We start from the raw sequence: 19,867 nt of genomic DNA, 5'->3' as shown, positions 1-19,867 counted from the left end.
CAGTGACATTACTACAGTAATCAGTGCTATAAATATGCACTGTTATATAATAATGGCACTGGCAGGGAAGGGGTTAACTTTATTGGTGATCAAGGGGTTAAATGTATGCCTCATGCTTACTGACGTTTGTGGGGGAGGGGATTGTGTGACACAGATCGCAGGTTCAGCTATGTTGAATCCTGTAATCTGTGACTGTCTGTCACATAGGAGATCCGCCCACTTTGTTTACACAAGTTGGCGGATTTCCACACTGGATCCCAGACGATCGAGGAAGAGCGGCGGTGATCACCGCCTTTCCTCCCCTGGCCCGACTCCCGCTGTGTCTGAATACAGCGGGAGCGAGCCTCCGGTGGCGCGCGAGCGCCGCTGAGAGGAGGCGTTGTCCAGCGACGTAGATTTACGTTGCTGGACGATAACGGGCCACTTTGCCGCAGTACCCTCAACGTGAGCGGTCAGCAAGTGGTTAAATGCTGTCCTATGCAGATAATGATTATTGAACAAAAGTTTTTGTTTTTTTATGTAAAAAATACAAGATACACAAACTGCAAAAAGGGAAAAAGAAGGGATACAAGAGAATAAAATAATATTTAATTAGGACATGCTGAAATGCAATATATACTTTTGTCTGTGACATTGTGGGTTTTACGTTACTCGAACATGTCCAATAATGAAACAAAGGATTTTTGTGAAGTCTGATTCAATTAGTTTTGATCACAGAAAAGAAGACAATTATGTACATTATAATTCTGTGGAGGAATCTCTGTAATCTTCAATGTAAAAGAACTTTAATGAAAACAACTAAAAATAACAGTTAAGCTAATCTAACGGTAAATTAAAGCTGAAGATTAATTATGCAAAGTGCAGTATGTGCTATAAAATTGGCAAGCTGGTTCAATAATATCAATCCTTAATTTAACTCCATAATCAATGCTATGTCTGCTGTGACAGTCTGTTCAGCAGAGACCTGCAGTCTATACACAATACATCGGCATGGAATGTTTTCTGTTCTTGCAGATTGCAGCGTGACAACAGCTGGCCTTCTACATATTCTTTGGTCCATCCAACACGTCTTCCTCCCTATTGCCCAGGTCCTGACCTGCACCAGGATTGCCCATTTGTCATAACATTTAGATTCAGAGAGATATGGACATTTTTAACATTTCAAAATGCCCATATGCTGGGGATAGTAGAAATGACTGTATGAAAGCCAAATCGATATGTGTTGGCAGCTGTCTTCTATTTCTAATGTCCATGCTGGATATGGTCAGTTGGCATCTACAATCCTAGCTATCTCATATGAAGTCCAAGTTTGCCCAAAGACAAGCCAGTTAAATAAAACCTTTACAGAGAGAAATACACTATATCACCAAAGTTTTGTGGACATCCACCAGGTGATAAGTTCAGGTGTCAGAGATGTATAGTAACTAAGTAGAACTACTTCACTACTGTACTTAAGTACCGAAAGGCAGGATCTGTACTTTCCTAGAGTAGAATTTTTTTCTCCTACTTCCACTTTTACTTCACTACATTTTTTCAATGATTTCAATACTTCTACTCGAATATTTTTTTTTGTGCTGCATAGTTACTCGTTACAATTATAAAAATTACCACTGCCAGAACAGTAGATGGCAGGTTTCATGAAGCTCAAAACATGTGTATTATCAGCGCATACGAAAATAAATGCTACTGTATGTATAAATAAAAGCTGCATTTGAAATAATAAAAAACAATATGATGTTCAAACTTTTGACTTCTTTCTATAAAAACGACATAACACAGTACTTGTACTTTTACTTTCAGTACTTGAGTAGCATTTTTTTTTCAAAACTACTGGTACTTTTACTTTCAGTACTTGAGTAGCAAAATTTAAAAAAAAACAACTTGCAATACTTAAGTACAAAAAATGTTGAATACTTTAGTACTTCTACTCAAGTCACTTTTTGATCGAGCACTTCCACTTCTACTCAAGTCACTTTTTGATCGAGCACTTGTACATTTACTCAAGTATGGGTTTCGGGTACTTTATACAACTCTGTCAGGTGTTTCCAGTGAAAGGTACTGTTAATGCTACAGCATACAAAGACATTTACAAAATTGTGCACTTCCAACTTTGTGGAAACATTTTGTTAAGGTCTTTTTCTGTTCCAGCATTAATGTTCCCCTGTGCAGAAAGTCCGCTCCATAAAGATAAAGTATGGTGAGCTGGGTCTAGAGGAACTTGAATGGTCTGCACAAAGCCCTGACCTCAACCTTTAGGATTATTGGAATGCAAATCAAAACCAAGGTCTCCTCGTCCAGTTTTAGTACCTGACCTCACACATTTTCTTCTGGCTGAATGGCAACAGGTTCCCAGAGACACACTTCAAAATCTTGTGCAAATCTTTACCTGAACATTGAGTGCGGGTATAGCTGCAAAGGGCTGAGCCAACTTTATAAAAGAAGTTTATGGTTTTGAAGAATGTCCAACAAGCTCATGTAGGTGTGATGGTCAGGACAGGAGTCCACCAGCTTTTGGCCATAAAGTGTTTGTAAGTGGTCATTGCTCACTTTCTTAATGAAAACTGTAGTTCCATGATTCTCTCCAGCTTCAATAATTTCTTAGTGAGCGTTAATGTGAATTTTTACATGTATTGTGTTAAGTCAGCCCATTCACTTGAATGGTCTGCCTACTGCACCATAGTGGCACCAAAGAAATGCATGTACCTACATTATAATAAAGTGGTTCTAAAAGTCAATTTTTTTTTTTTTTTTATATTAATGTATTCCCTGTATTAAGGTTAAAAAACGTTTTATGACGTTCTGCCCCCCCCCCCTTCCCTGTGTGAAGGGGAAGAGAGGGGAGAAGAGATCCAGCACTGTGCACAGCTGCATCTCTTCTCCCCCCTCTTCATCCTCATACAGGGACCCATTGGCTCTTACTGCTGTCAAGCAAATGCAGTGAGGAGAAAGTGGGGGGCAAGGATAAACCCCGCTGTGTGCATCTATGGATTGTGGCTCCTTAGACAAACATCTTGGGAGCTAGCAATGGGGGCAAACAAAGAAGAGGGGGAGCCAAGATCGCTGGCAGGGGACCCCAGAAAAGGAGGTTTGAGCTGCTCTGTGCAATACAATTGCACGAAGCAGGCGAGTAAAACATATATATAATTTAAAAAAAAAAAAAAAGTTTCCAAGGGATTGGTGCACACATGTGTTGGGGTGCTATTAGGAATGGATGAAATTGGAAGAAACGCATTTCCCTGCACTGGGTCTACCCTCAGTGCATAAATGTTAACAGAGTCTAATCCAAAACAACTGTGCAGGTTAGGAAGCCAGAGTGAAGTCCGAATTCCTGATCTATCTGGCATAGGAGGCAGACATCACAATTACACTCTCCGAATTTTCACAATATAGGGTTATCTTTTTTTTTTTTTTTGCAATATAGTTAATTTTTTTGCTTTTTTACTCTTTCATGTATCATAGAGATTTTATTGGCTATAGTGGCTTAGCTTTTCGTTCTTTTAAAGTTTTATTGCATCAATATTTTTCAAACACCTTTTTTAATCTTTTACTGCATCCTTCTGCTTTTTTTTAACAAGCTAAATGAAATCATAGTTTGACCCTTGTCTTTTCTGCGTTATCACATGTCGAAAATGACTCAGTTTTCCATCACGGAGCATTATTTTATCATGCCATCTTATGAGAGGCGATCAAGTCTTTTGGAAAAGAAAACTACATCAGCTTTCTATATCTCTTCCCAGCAGTGTTTCAGCAATTTTGCCCCCCCCCCCCTCCCTTAACCGATATGGGGACGCATAAGTCATTAACCATTAGTCTGGGCTTTGAAACAAGTGGATGGAACTGGAAATTTATGATTGTACTGGCAGACTTTTAGGAAGGTTAAACCGTAGAGGGGGGAATAAAATTACTGGTAATTAAATTTGCAAGCAGGTTGCCATCTCGCAAAGATTTATTGCTCCTGCATGGTAGATGGTACATCCCTTTGAAACACAAACTGGAATACAATGAGGAATTGGCTGGCTTTCTTTTTTTTCTTTTTATTCTTTTACATAATTAAGCTCTCATTCTTTTTTGGAATGCTGAAGCAGCATTTAAAGGAAAGTCATAAATGAATCTATAAATAAGATGGCATTACCGCAAGGACATTATTGTAATGACTCGAAGCAATAGCTTAGAATAATAGCTAGTGGCCTTTATTGTCTGGCAGGTCTACTGAGATGAGCTGCAAGACATTATCTCTCTCTCTCTGTTATGTCTATACAGTGCAGAGGAGCAGAACATCTCACAACATATGCTCCTTCCTCTATTCTACAACACACTCTAATGTATGTCTTGACTTCTTTTAGTTTCCATATGCTGCAGAATAATAATTACACGTAATAGTGTCAATGCCTCACAGCAGAAAAATCAGAATCTTGTAACTGTCACGTTAATGAACACTAATCCCTGTATTAAAAAGCTAGGGAAAGTGGAAAAAAGTCTTGGCGTTTCTCTTAGCAACCAACCTATATATATATATATATATATATATATATATATTTATTAATTTTTTTTTTTTTAGGTAAGTGTGTTATTAGCTCTGTAAATTTTTTGCAGCCATGCTGTCAGCACACTGGCGCATGTCTGCATCTTTATGTTAGTCATATATGGATCTATCCTTGCCTTTTATTAAATGACCATTATAGTAGTCTGCTTACCTCTTGCAACTATCAGTTGTTTCACCAGAATATTGATCATTCTTGAAGGATTTTTTTAGCTAGTTTCAAAAAAGGAGAGGAGATTTGCAGGGTGACACCGGGCTAAGTCCCTAGAGTGCCATCATTCCAAGTCAGCAATTAACTATAACAGAAAAAAAAGAAAAAATAGAAACTTCCTAATAATATAAATTTTGAAAATAAAATGTAATACATATTATATATATATATATATATATATAATATAATATAATATATATAATATTATAATATATAATTATAATATATATAATATTATGTATGCTATAAAATATATAAATAAATAATAAAAGGATATCAATTTTAAACTGTGTGAATATAAAAAAATATAGAAAATATAAAAATATAAACATTGTTACATTGTGTATATATATATATATATATATATTGTATTTTCTGGCATATAAGACTACTTTTGAACCTCAAAAAAATCCCCCAAAAATGGGAGGTTGTCTTATACGCCGAGTATAATATCTCCAAGATAACCTAAGTATAAGTATTACCGGTAGATCATGTAATAGGGGGGTCGTCTTATACGCCCAGTTGTCTTATACGCCGGAAAATACGGTATATAAAAATAAAAATATATATTTACATTATACTGAGTGTCCTAGCTCAAAGATAACAGATTACAGTCAACGCGTTTCGTAGATCGCTCCACTTCAGCAGTGAAAGGGTTATAGGGGCATTCATGCAATTCCACTGATCTCTGTTTAATGGTCACAATTTCTTTGTAGAATTCTATGGTTACAGCAATCTAAAGACATACGGATTTCCACAAGGAATTGGATTACTCCTATACAGGACTAAAGGATAGAGAGGAACAGGAAATAACATTGTCCTGCCACAAGATCTAATGTTGGAGGAGTCTTCCTCCCTTCCACAAAATAGAAATGAGCCCAAAGAGCAGCATTCATTTGATTTGCATTAATGATGGGAACAATTACAATTGTTTTCAAGCTGATCATACAGTGGTAGATTTGCTAAAATTGGTGCATTCCGAATCTATGACAGCTTTGCAAAATAGCCAATCCGCTTCTAACTTCAGCTCGTTCAATTAAGAATTGACAATAAAACCTGGAGGCCCTTTAGTTTCTATGCAGAGCTGAACCAGATGTTGAACATTCCAGTTTTAGTAAATTCCCCCACAGTGTAAAAAGTAAGCGACTTATTCTGAAATGATCACTTTTTTTTTTTTTTCAAATAAGATTTTCACATTAAAAGTGGTCAGATTGTTAAGGGCAATATACTGTTTGGTATTATCTAGACGTCCAAAAATTAAATGACCACATGGACAATTCTTTTTACTGGTCCATACCTCATCTTGGCCCCTCTCTCGCCTTCACTCTTCAGGACAATGTCCATGGACAACTCCGAGCCATTGTATCCCAGGCAATGCAGGACAAGATATTACAAAGCATACATTTGCCCCCTCTTTATTAATTAATCTTTGCGATCGGTTTGTATTGCGATCATACAAGCCCTTGTTCTTTCTCTGTCTCACTCGCTCTCTTTTTTTTTCTAAGTAGAGAACATACACATGCTGCACAGAGCTTAGAGATGGGAAATCTAATATATAAATAATGGTTTCATGCGTCTGCTGGCCAGCTTGTACCTTTTATTGTAATTATATTTATTACTGTGTAGATAAAATCTAGAATTATTAGCAGAGCTGCTGACAGGCTATCATAATTTGGCTGATTTACTAAAGGGGTAAAGCCTGTCTGTGTTGGAAAGTGAACTTTCGCTTTGCAAGGGATTGTGCATTTAGCTTAGTGAATGAGTGGAAGATGTGCTGATGTAAATCATCCAATTATGTTCAAGAAAAATCTTGTGTTTTTTTGGGGGTTTGGGGTATTTTTATTTTTTGCATAAGATCGGGCACCTGTTACACTTTTCACTACCTCTACTAAATGAAAATTCATTTGAAAAATAAACAGGCTTTACTTTTTTCAGCTGAATCAAAATTTCTTAAAGCTGTTTTTCTTTTTTTTTTCCATTTGTAGTTCTGTATATATGGAAATAGTAATATGTGGGACTCATACATAGGGACTTTTAACTGCTGAGAAGCTACAACTGCCAGCATGCCGTAAGGTTTCATACTGCTGCCTTGTAATTTCAGAATTTAGCAGAAAAACCAAGTTTAGCTTATTATTAAGCAAAATGTTGTGAAGAACAAGGGGAGATGAGTTGTGTGATTGGTTCTTATGTTGATGAAGGTTTTATTGTATATGAAATATTGCTGTCTCGAACAAAAGGTCCCGGGTGTCTTGTAATGTTCCTGTGAAGGATAGAAGAGAATTAGCTGTGATTGGGACTTGGTTTATTCTGTGAATTGATAGAAAAAGCTGAAGAGGCAGAGGAATAGGGCTGGTCTACTTGCTTAGTGCTACATTCTATTGCTAGTATTTTTCATTTGGTATCTCTGCATTATTCCAACTGACACTTTTGCACAGCAAAACTTCATGGTAGCATGCACATATGAGAAAGGGTACAGAACAATTAATTAAGGTCAGTGACTGCAGTTTTTATTCTATGGAACAAGGTCACTAACTTTCCTTTGAGTGTATGTCAGGGTGAAACATACACCCATTTTATTAGGTACACTTTTTTCCAGTCGTGGGTTGGACCCCCTTTTGCCTTCAGAACTGCCTTAATTCTTCATAGCATAGATTCAACAAGGTGTTGGAAACATTCCTTAGAGATTTTGGTCCATAGTGACATGATAGCATCACACAGTTGTTGTAGATTTGCCGGCCGCACATCCATGATGGGACGCTACCATTCAACCACATCCCAAAGGTGCTATATTGACCTCTCCCTCAACAGTAGATCTCTCCCAACAACATAACCCCCCCCCCCCCCAGCAACAATATACCTCCCCAGCAGCAATAGACCTCCAAACAAAAATAGATCCCCACCAGCAACAATAGATCCTCATGCAGCCAGCACCAATAGACCCTCCAGCACACCCCAGCACCCCTTGCTATTACATACATTTATTACTGGAGGTGCTGGAACTGCGTTCCCCCACGTTCCTGCTAAAAAAAATGCCCTGCATAGGACTGTATTCAGTGTTCATTAAGAACATTTTTTGTGCTGCCCAAAGCAACCAATCTGACACGTTCTTTCATTTTTCATCCTGCGCTGGCAGATGTATCTCTGAACAGGAAGCTTACTGGAAATGTCTACATTGCGTAATACAGTACATAACTTTAATGCTTTATACATCTGCTCACCAGCGTGACATGTAACAATTAACATATGTTCACCCAGGCTGGCTATCAGGAATGGAGACCGCTCACAGTCCTATGTTTCTGTGGTTCTGATTAGCATTTGCATTGTGTTATGATTTGGTTGTAAATTCATCAGGCTGTACTAAGTGTATACTACAGGCTTTTGGCCCTCATGGATTTTTTTTTAAAGGAGCCTATAAATCAAATTGACATTTGAACGGCTGAAGGTCATTATTTCCTTCAGTTATGGGATTGACTGTCAGCCCAGCACAGTCAGAGTGCATTTGCTAAATGACTCAATGTACATGTGAAATAGAAAGTTTGCTGGTTTCTATTAGACATGCTTCCTACGGTAAATAGGCAGAGTAAACTAACATCCATCTACTAATTACGCCCTGATTTCTGATCGTTTATATTTTTCCAGTATGGGTTCTTCATAGTTGGCAGCATTTTTCCATAATTTCCAGGGACACTTTGTTGGTGAGCCCGGGAATATTGTTTGCCGACGAGCGCAGAACAAAGCATTCTCCATTTTATTACCTCCTGCTGAACTGCTTTATAAAATACTTTTTATTTAATTTAATATGCTGGCCTTCTATAAATATCATTTAAAAAGCCCACTGAAAATGGAAATGTGATAAGAGCTGAATCTAATTCAGCAAAAGAAGAGATTTTATCATGCACTTAGGAAAACTGAAAACGTGGACATTTCTGGGGCAAAATATTGACACAAATTTAAAAGAAATCCTGGGACATTCCAGGCAATCAGACATAGTCAATAACTTAGTTACTTATGTCCTGACCTAGCATGGTGAATGAACGTCAGCTTTGTAATGCATCAGAAATTGCATTATATCTTGTCTGCAATGCTTCTTAAAAAAGATCCCCAGCTGCTGTGTTTTATTTTATTGTTCTTTAGTAACAAATCTAAACAAATTTAAAAACCATTACTATTAATTTGGTGTACATGTACAATATGTAAATAAATAAATCAGAAATGATTCAGGATTAGTACTAATTACCATTGAAAAATCTGCTACATACACAGTATATATAAGAAATAAATACAATCCTAATTCCAAAAAAGTTGGATGCTGTGTAAAATCTACATAAAAACAGAATGCAATGAAATTTGCAAATCTTGTAGACCCAAAGTTTATTAACAATAGAAAATAGAAAACATCCCTAATGTTTAAATGAGAAAATGTAACATTTGAAGAAAAAAAAAAAGAAAAAAAAAGAAAAGGTAATTTTAAATTGGTGGCAGCAACACATTTCAAAAAAGTTGGGACATGGCAACAAAAAGCTGGCCAAGTAAGTGGTACTGAAAAAAAAAAAAAAAAATATATATATATATATATATATATATATATATATATATATATATATAATCATAATAATATAAATACAACCCCAATTCTAAAAAGTTGGGATGCTGTGTAAAATCGACATAAAAACAGAATGCAATGATTTGCAAATCTCGTAAACCCATAATTCATTCACAATAGAAAATAGAAAACATCTAAAGTTTAAACTGTGAAAATGTACCTTTTTAAGAAAAAAAAGTAATTTTGAAATTGATGGCAGCAACACATCTCCAAAAAGTTGCAGGGCAACAAAAAGCAAGTGAGTGGTACTAACTTTGAATTGACACCCCCAGCGTATCGCACGTGGCAGTGTGAACTGCCTGTGCTGTGGATGTGATGCAGGAACACGCTGTATATTCGCAGCGTTCCTGCATCACATAAATGTGAACCGGCACTTATAGCTGTTTACTGAAGTAGTTGTCTTCACTCAAAAATTGTGTGAATTTTCACTTGAATTATCCATCCATGTGAAAGGCAAAATTCCTGTTCACTTTATATTCCCAAAAATCTGCAGATAACTTTCACATATACATTCACAGATATTTTTGAATGAAGACTTTGAAAGCCTAAGTTTACCTTCAATTAAAAAATATGAAATGCACATATTTTTGCAGGTTAAAAAAAAGGTGCATTTATTACTTTTTTTTTTAAAACAGTAGCCTGAAAAGTTTTGCACACACAATGGCAGACAGGGCTTGTAGTTTCTTTATTTCTTTATTTTCTTTTATTTATTTAAAGAATGCACCGTGCTGTTTTCAAGATGTGATAACTGTAGGGAGAAGAACCCCCACTTCTGTCACGGGAGGGGGGGGTGTCGTTGAGGGGTTCGGGGAGGGGTAGAACATGTTAAGGCCCCTTTCTCACGGGGGGGGATCTGCTCGGCAGACTCCACTAGCTCAGCGTGGATCGCTCCGTTGATTCCCGCTGAGCAGGCAGATGACAGATCAGTCTCCTCTCACTGTGCAGAGGCGGAGCTGTCAGAGTCCTGCTCTTCTCTATGAAACCACATGTCCATTTTCATCCAATCCGACCCGCTGGATGGATGGCGAATTTATCACCATCCGTCTGTTTTCAGTGGATCTTGTCGGATCGGATGCCAGACTGGTGTCCACTGACATCTGTCTCTCTATAGAGGAGAATGGGTGCCCCAATCAGGTCCCCCTGAAAAACAGACAGGTGGACCTGATCAGTCCTGATCAGGGGCCTAAACTATATATATAGTGCAGCATAACTAGCTACAAAATCTTTGGTGAAAATGTGTAAACAAAAAGTGCAACAATGATGTATCCAATAACAATGATTGCTGTTCACAAAATAAACATTGAGAGCCGGTTCACACTGGGGCAACTTGTCAGGCGACTTGTTCGCCTGACAAGTCGCGGTGGGTCGCCTGCCATTGATTAGCACAGGACCCGTTCTAATAGGAGCGACACAAGTCGCTCCGACTTAGAAAAAGGGTCCTGTACTACTTTGGGGCGACCTGGAGCGACCTGCATTGACTTCAATTATAAGAAGTCCGTGCATGTCGCTCCGAGGTCGCGGTGCGCACTGTGCACCGCGACTTCACAGGTCGCCCCGGCAAGTCAGGTCGCCCTTATGTGAACCGGCTCTTAAAGTGAGTCCAAAAGAGTCCCACAATGAAGGGAAAAACATTGGAATAAATCAACAATTCATTGTGCTTAAAAGTTTCAAAATGAAATTACAGAATGCTGTGATCTTCCACCTCCATGTTAGATGATAGTAACAATCCTCTACCAGTGATTACATGGCAGCTCACCTTATACTTAGACCAATGTTTTACCAGTGGGTCCAAGTAAGCAGCCCCCTAATGGGGGTAAAGTCAGGTGTGTGCTCCGCTCCTTTCAATGATGCATACTCCCGTTCAGCGGTATATGCAAATAAAAAAAATAGATATCTAGTGCTCTCTGTAAATGCTTTATTGCTAAATAAAATCGAGATTAAACACGCACATAGAAGGCACTCAACCGGGCCGGCGTGTCAAACAAATAACATGATCCCAGCGTGCTTCACCATGGATGGCAGTGACTGGGGGATGACATCCAGGGGTCTGGCTCCTATTCCAAAATGCGTATCATCTTGGACTTCATTAGTGTTTTTTTTTTTTTTTTTTGGTATGTTGCATCTTAAATACTGGTGTAATGTTCTAAAACGTAAACTTATTCTTTAAAATACAATTAGAGGCTTCTGTATGACGGTCTAAACAAGTATTGTATCAAGAGATCGACCGGTTATCGGCAAAGCTGATCTATCGAGGCCGATCTGCACTTTCCCCAATATATCGGAATCGGCCACCAAGGTGAGCGATATTGCCGATATTTCAGGAAAGTGCTTGTACCGGAGTGATGCCTGCAGCTAGAGGCTTCACCCTGGTACCGGCGTCCATTGACGACAGTCGGCTGTCTTGTAATGACAACCGATGCGGCTGAGAAGCCACTCGGCCACTCGGCTGTCATTACAAGGAGCGGGAGGGGACGTCCACCCCTCTCGCTGCCTTCTGCGGCTCGCCCTGGTCTCCCATCCCACCAGGAGACATGGGCATCCTACCTGCACGGCTGCCGAAGAGAAGACCCGATCAAAGCCGCATTCGGCTCTGATCGGGTCTCCATGTAAAAACCCGGAAGTGATGTCATGGCATCACTTCCGGGTACTGGCGCCAAATTAAAAAAAATGACAGCATTCAAAACAGCCAAACTTGGCGTTTTGAATGCTTTAAGGTGCAGAGGAGGGGTTTGGGGGCTTTTAGACCCCCAGATCCCTTCACAAGAGTACCTGTAAAAAAAAAAAATTTAATGTACGAAAATATCGGCCAATATGCGATGACCAAAATATCGGTATCGGCAATAAAAAAATGATATCGGTCGATCACTAATTGTATCCAGTTACGATATAAAGCACAGACCTTGTAAAGTAAACAAAAAATGTTGTTACCTTCCCTGACTGAGGCCAAATCCTCCTTCATTTGTGTCACATTCCCCCCTTCCAGACACTGCAGCTCATAATGCAGCTCATAATGGGATGGTTTTTAGCAACTTAGGCAGTGCTTGCAATTCAAAAAGAAATGGGCGGGACTAAGTGTGGTCAGGTGCTGGCTGACAGGCTGCAGGTTTGTGAATCAGCAGTGACAATGCCATAACCACATCCCCTGCAACATCATCTTATTCCACTATAGTACAAGCAAGCACAGCCCACATGAGGGTGGCCACTCTGCTTTAAATTTAGGAGCAGTGCAGTATTGTTGCCACCTCATCACAGGAAGCTGCATTAGATCATCAAAGTCTTGTGGGATGTAAGGGGAGTAACAGAAAAATGTAAGTGCAAATCCACCTACAATATAGTGCTGCAGCACATCAACTTTTTTAAGGGGTGAACATGGTTCTGCTTTAACTCCTCCAGTAAAGCAGTCCAGTTGTAACTTGTTTAGAAAAAAAAAGACAAATACATTCAGTTTTCATTGTCTGACATGATTGACGATAGATTTGAAGAGTCTTATGGAAACGCTAGAACTAGAATAGCTTATCTTTGCAAATGATTTTGGCAAAGTGTATTGCTTGTTACATAAATCTTAGCAATGGACGGTAAGCAACTTGAGATTCCAGCCTGTACATCAACCTCACCTAAATAGGCCAGGCACCGTCAAGCATTTACATTTGAATCCCCTGTAAAATTATCCCCATATCCATGCAGCAAATTCACATTTTATTTTTATTTCTCTTTCTAGAGACCTCAGTGAAAACCAGATCCAGGCCATCCCAAGAAAAGCATTCCGTGGAGCGGTAGATATTAAAAATCTGTAAGTATTTTCCTGTAGAGCTGTGTCGTTTGGGGTTTATGGCATTGTGTAATGCAGTGCATGCCTTAATACCACAGAACTAATGTTTTATGGGATTCAAACAATATTTTGACCTCTTTCAAAAATGTACACTAGCAGAAGTTCTGCACAGGAAATCATTCTTACATGTAGAACTCATAAAGTGCGATTTCTAATCTCACTCTCCTGTTTTTCATGAAGATATTTTAAGAGATGCAATAAACATTTTAACCCTTTACAAATGGAACTAAGAGTTAATTACTGGAACCTAAAAGAATAGGCGCAGTGTGTGTGTGTATATATGTGTATGTATATATATATATATATATATATAGATATATATTGATATATATAGATATATATAGATAAATATTTATTTATCTAGATAGATAGATAGATAGATAGATAGATAGATAGATAGATAGATAGATAGATAGATAGATAGATAGATAGATAGATAGATATCGATATAGATAAATATTTATTTATCTATATATATATATATATATATATACATTATCACAAATTGTTGTTTTGTTGTAGTTTGTGATTATTTCTAGAATTATTGAAATTCAAAAGGCATTTTATTCTGCTTACACATCACAAAAGGTATTCAATACAAGTAAAAAACTCAGAAAAAAGGAGAGTGCATTTTTGGAAATGACTGGTTTACAAATATATTTTCTAAAACCTTTTCTTTTCATTTACAGAGAGTCTTAGGCCCCGTTCACATAGCAGCGACGCTACTTCCCGGGGCGACCTCCTAGGTCGCGGTGCGAGCAGCGCGCCGCGACCTCCTAGGTCGCGGTGCGAGCAGCGCGCCGCGACCTCGGAGCGGCCGGCACGGACTTCATAACATTGAAGTCTATGACGGTCGCTCCGGGTCGCCCAAAAGAAGCTCCGGACCCTTTTTCTAAGTCAGAGTGACTTGTGTCGCTCCTATTAGAACGGGTCTGCAGCTTCTCTATGGAAGGCGACCTACGGCGACCTGTGAGGAGACCAGGTCGCCTGACAGGTCGCCCCAGTGTGAACGGGGACTAAATCTAAATTTAGTGTAAATGTAAATTTTTCTGTAGCAAATGAAAAACATGAAGCCTCATGAAATAAAGCATATCGAAACCCAAAAGGAAAAAAATAAATATATTGCAGCATATCAGTCCTTGAATGTGGTGGTTGCATTAGTTTTCTTGCTTTTAAACTTTTTTTTTCACATTTTTACCTTGTGATCCTGCCAGTAACACCCTCTCAGCACTAGGATGAGAACACTTACTCACCCTTCTGTATCAGGATGACAGACACGAGATGGGACTACAGATACCCACCCATCTCCATTAACCTTAACATAGAGGGGTGTGGTTCTGTAGTCCTCGAAGATAGTGGGGGCGTGGTTCTGTAGTTCTCAAAGATAGTGGGGTGTGTGGTTCTGTAATCCTCGAAGATAGTGGGGAACAATGCTAATTGATATCAGTGCTGCACACGCAGAGGGTACAGGAAGGTATTCGATTCTTTGCAAGATCAACTGGCTTTTTTTTTTTAACTCATCAAACAGATGTAACACAACACTTTGAATGGTATATTTTAACAGATCATGTGTTGACAGAGAAATTGATACATTTTCTTTCCTGCAACTCATGGCTGCAGGAAAGAAAATCACATAATCTAGGGCTTGCCTTAGGATTTATATACACTTTAATAAATGCCCAAGGGTTTGTATACACAATGCATTCAGTCTGCCTTTAAGGCTGGCCATAGATCATGCGATTTTCTTTCCTGCAACCACAGTGGGTTGGGGAGTTAGGGCACAGGGAGCTGTCCATGCCAGGAGAGCACAATGATTACTGCTAGTGGCTATATACACTGGCAATGTTCGCATGCTAGAAATCTGACATGCTGGTTGCACCCAAGTCGATCTATAGATTGAGTTGGGTACATTCAGCCTGCCCATAGATAGTGTGAATCTCAGCCATTTCCTGCTGAACCAGCCTGAGATTTGATCTATGTTCCACCTTGGTTTCATATGTTCTGCTAAGATCATCTTGTAAGCACAAAGCCTGGTGAATGTTACTCTTTTGTGTTTTAAGCCCAGCATTTGGGAATGGGGTTTTTTTGGTGATACTCTTGGGCTCCCTAAACATGAGCATTAAAAGAGGAACCCGATCCTACCACAGCACCCCCTTCCCCTTTTTGACCTATTCGTGTCCATTGGTTGACAATCACTGCATGGCGGACTCCCTACAAAGCAGTGAGGACAAATCAGAGGGTGAGTCCATCACAGTCGCAGATGTCTATCAACTATAAAAAAAAAACTTGCTGTGTATGGGGCTATGTGTTTAAAGTCATATATATATATATATATATATATATATATATATATATATATTGTGAGGGATTAGCTCGGTGGCGGGTGTGGATGACCCCTTGGGGGGTGTTTTTTCCCAGAGAGGTAGCCGACAAGTGCTTGCAAACAAACAGTGTGGTTTATTAAATGGTGTTTTCTTCACCAGGCTGTATGCAGCAAAACATCCAAAATAAAATAAAACAGAAAATAAATCCTTGCCTCTGTGGGCGGCTACCTTCTCACAACTGGAACCTGCCTAAGTGTCTGTCTCCAACCTACCGTCGGGCAGACTTCCTTGTCCTACAGTGGACACTCAATAGTCCTTTTATAATAGTTTCACAGGGCAACACAGTCCTTTTGTTTCTTTCACACAGAAACACTTCGTCTTCTCACCTTTGAGACGTATTCACCCTTGGTTACCGTCCCGGGCACACATCACTCCGGGGGGTCTTCTCCCAGGCCCACACATCCTGTCGGGAGGCACACGCTGACTGTCCTCCTGCTCCCAGCCCACATGGCTTCAGGATGCAGCTTCTGGAGGCAGCAAACAATAGGACTTTCTCTAAACAAATTATAGAGCCTTAACTCCCTCATTCTGAACAGGTGAAGGCCTTTCAACTTCCTGCTGGCTAGCTCTGTAGCCAACACCCTAAATTAATTAATGGACTTCTCAATCAGGTGGAAATGTATCTCCTTCCTGTGACTACATTCCCAGATTTAGCTGACTTCCTGTCACATACCCCCCCCTCTTGTTTCAACCCTAGGGTTGGGACACATATTTCCAGGCACGCATGTGTCAGGCACTGCTGACTCACTGATAAGCCTCCTATTATCCTCAAGCTTCCGGATGAAACTGTTTTGTCATCTTCATTGACGGATTTCTCATAAATGCCACACAGTTTGTCTCTCATCTCATATACACATTCTTCAACTGCATTTTTGGCATCATTTTGCTCCTTCTCGTTTCTGTCATCTTCATTGACAGCTTTCTCATAAATGTCAGACAGCTTGTCCCTCATAACCGTCTGTCCAATCCACCATGGAGGACCGTGATCCATAGGCAACTCAATTGGGCTAGTCTTAATGTCTTCAACATTCTTAAGACGCCTCTCTCTGCAATCCATAAATGTTTTCCACAAAACTTTGAGAACCTTTGCTTCACTAAGCTTTGTTCCAAGTAGGGACTCTTGACATCCCTCTGTGACTTGAGTTGCCTCTCCATACATCTGTACACAATCATTGACTTTTTGTTGTAAAAGGGAATGATCTTCCTTCTTGAGCTTTGCTTGCTCTAAGATGCTGTGCAGAGGATTTTCCAATTGAGACAACAGGCTGTCACACATTTCTTCAAAGTGACCCCTGTTCCTTTTCCCAGAGATATCAATATCATTCACCAAACATTTCATATTCATAGGCAGATCTGAAGCATTTGCACTCATCAACTTCTTAAACTTTTCGCCCTCCTGAGCGAGTCGCAGTAAAGGCCTACTATTTGATTTGATATTCAGTTTATATTTCTTGCCAAACTCTTCACAGAAGAAGCCAACCAGAACATCATCAACTTTCCTTCCACCAACATAGGGGTCAAAGGCAACAACACAGTTGAACCCAGCGATCTGGGTGGTATCCATTATAGACCTCCTCTCTGCATCAGTGAAGAAGCATGGAACTGCAACACATTCTTTTACAGGTTTCTTCAATGCACTTTCTGCTGAACTATTTGACCGCTCAAGGTCACCTAGTTCTTTTTCTCTATCTGAATTCCACATGGAATGCATCTCAAGATCACGATCAAACTTCTGCCACCCGTCTTTCACCAGTTCCATTTTGGAAACACTCCCTGAAAGGCACTTATTCATTTGCTTCACGTTTTCACCAACAGCCTTAGTTTTCTCCACTAGGTTTTCAGCCTGAACTGAGAAACCACCACATTTCTTACTCAGCTCCTTTGTTTGCTGAAGCTCTAATGATACATTTTCCAATGCTTGAAGTTTTTGAAGGAACGGTTTATTCCAAAGGGGTGATTCAAGCCACGTGTCATCACATTTCTGAGGCTCACTCAGGACAGACCCCAAAACACTGATCCTTTTAAAAACTGCATCAGGCACACTATCCCCTCTTTGGGACAGATCCTCTGTTGCCTGGAATTCCTCTTCCAGTTCCTGCAACGGAATCTTCATCTCTTCTACTTGCTGTTCTAAGGCTCGTTTAGACTTTTCTAGCTCCTGAACGCTTTTCTCAACCTCATCCTTGTAGCTGACCACATGTTCCATCTCTGTACATAGCTGCTTGTTAACTCTTTCTAGTTCAGCCTTGGACTCTAGAGCTTCCTCCAAAGAGCGAGCCAAGAACAGGGCTTTGCTCTCGTTATCACGCGCCTCCGCTTCTGCGCGGTCGCGTTCTTCTGCATATTTTGCAGACACAGTCTTCTCTTCACCAAGCATCTGATCAAACTTCTTTTTCACATCTTCAACACACTGTAATGAAGCAACGCTTTCTTCCATGCGTTTTTTCATATCCGCTATCTGAGCTTGCAATGTTGCGACTTGCTCTGATAGGTTTTTCTTTGCTTCCGCCTCCTCTTTTAATTGTTCCAGGAAGCCATTTTTCTCATCTTCCATTTGTTTGAGCTTTGTGCTAAAACTCAGCCTTTGACACCTCTCTTCCTGTAAGAGTTCCTGCGTGTCTTGCAGCTGCGATTCCAAGATAGAAAAATCTTCCGCAATTTCTCTAGATTTGCTGTCTGCTTGAGAAAGCTGATTTGTAACATTGTCCAACTCAACCTGCAGTCGGTTTGCCTTCTCTGACAGCTTAGCACACAATCGGTCACCTTCTGACACCTTGACTTGCGATTCCAGAAGCTGTGCCTCTACTTTTTCCCTCTTATGTTCACAATCTTCTTTTCCCTGCATAAGAGCTTTCACCTCATTGGCTAGCTTCTGGGAATGAGACCGTAATTCTGCCACACAGGCTTCTTTCTCCTTTAACTGCTGCTGGAAACGTTGGGCTTCACCTTTCCAACTTTCACAGTCTGCACGTAATTCATCTACCACATTGCTCAAAGTGGTGAGCTCATACACAGTACTCAGTAATTTAGCCTCTCTTTCACTTTTCTCGTTGTCGCTGAGAGACAATGTCGTTTTCAGAGCGACATTCTGTTCCTGCGCCCCCTGCAGGTCTATTTTTGTAGCTTCCAAAGACTGAAGACTTTTTTCCAGCTGATTTCGTAACTCCAACATATCATGCATACTTTGCTCCTGCAAAGTCTGAATTTCAACCTCCTTTTCCTTGAGGATGGTATCTTTCTCCATTATAGTCTCTCTGCGTTTTTGCAACTCGACCAAAAGAAGAGCAGTGGATTCTTCCCACTGTGACACATGAGACTTGAGTAGTTCATTCATTTCCTGCAAGTTTCTATGCTCCATTTTAAGCAATTCCAAGGCTTGTTCCTTTTCTTCCATTTTCCGTTGCAAGGCATCCAACTCAGCCCTGCACACATACTCGGTTTCCTCCAAACCGATGGCCTCCATTGGCTGCTGGCGTCTCTGTTTCCAGCCTGCCATGCTCTCTTGATGAGCCTTTTGTTGAGCTGCAAAGCTCCGTTGTTTCAGCATCTCCCCCATTTTGGGTTTACTTTTCATCTGAGCACACTGCGTCTCCATAGCAGTTTCATCAGTGTTGCTAGGGACAACAACCTTCCTCTTTAGTAGACTCTCTTTAGGCATGGATGGGGTTGGTTCAGACGGTAACATCCCCTCCATCCATAGAATCCGGTCTCTCATTTCATCTATCTTTGCATTTTTCAGGCGTTTGGATCGCCCCATCTTCAATAACTCCACAAACAAATTTTTCACAGTCCAGCAAACAATTTTCAGACCACTGTCTCTTTAACACATGTAGTTTTTCTCTCTCTTGCAAGATCTCTTTTCCTGCGCACACAGTTTGTGCAGTCACTTGCACCAGACACAACAAAGTTCATCAAAAAATTTTGAGACCCCTGTCTCTTTAAAACACTTTTTTTTTTTTTTTCTGTCAGGATCTTCTCTCCTGCACACATAGATTGTGCAATCTCATGCACCAGACAAAGTTCATCAAACATTTGCACTTCCTTGCAGGGATCTCTGCTTATGCCCACTGCATACCTCCACCATATGTGAGGGATTAGCTCGGTGGCGGGTGTGGATGACCCCTTGGGGGGTGTTTTTTCCCAGAGAGGTAGCCGACAAGTGCTTGCAAACAAACAGTGTGGTTTATTAAATGGTGTTTTCTTCACCAGGCTGTATGCAGCAAAACATCCAAAATAAAATAAAACAGAAAATAAATCCTTGCCTCTGTGGGCGGCTACCTTCTCACAACTGGAACCTGCC

General features: G+C 40.0%; 1 protein-coding gene across 3 annotated transcripts in view; it reads left to right on the top strand.

Moving 5' to 3' along the window:
- SLIT2 (slit guidance ligand 2) overlaps positions 1-19,867 on the top strand; it is a 415,524-nt gene that overhangs the window by 257,453 nt on the left and 138,204 nt on the right. For all 3 annotated transcript variants that reach the window (XM_082243064.1, XM_082243065.1, XM_082243066.1), the window contains exon 5: positions 13,073-13,144. In XM_082243064.1, coding sequence (XP_082099190.1) covers positions 13,073-13,144 — 72 coding nt within the window. The remainder of the gene's footprint in view (positions 1-13,072; positions 13,145-19,867) is intronic.

Source organism: Pelophylax lessonae, assembly GCF_965119305.1.
Source record: "Pelophylax lessonae genome assembly, chromosome: 1".
NCBI lineage: Eukaryota > Metazoa > Chordata > Amphibia > Anura > Ranidae > Pelophylax > Pelophylax lessonae.
This window is presented reverse-complemented; position numbering and strand designations above follow the sequence as displayed.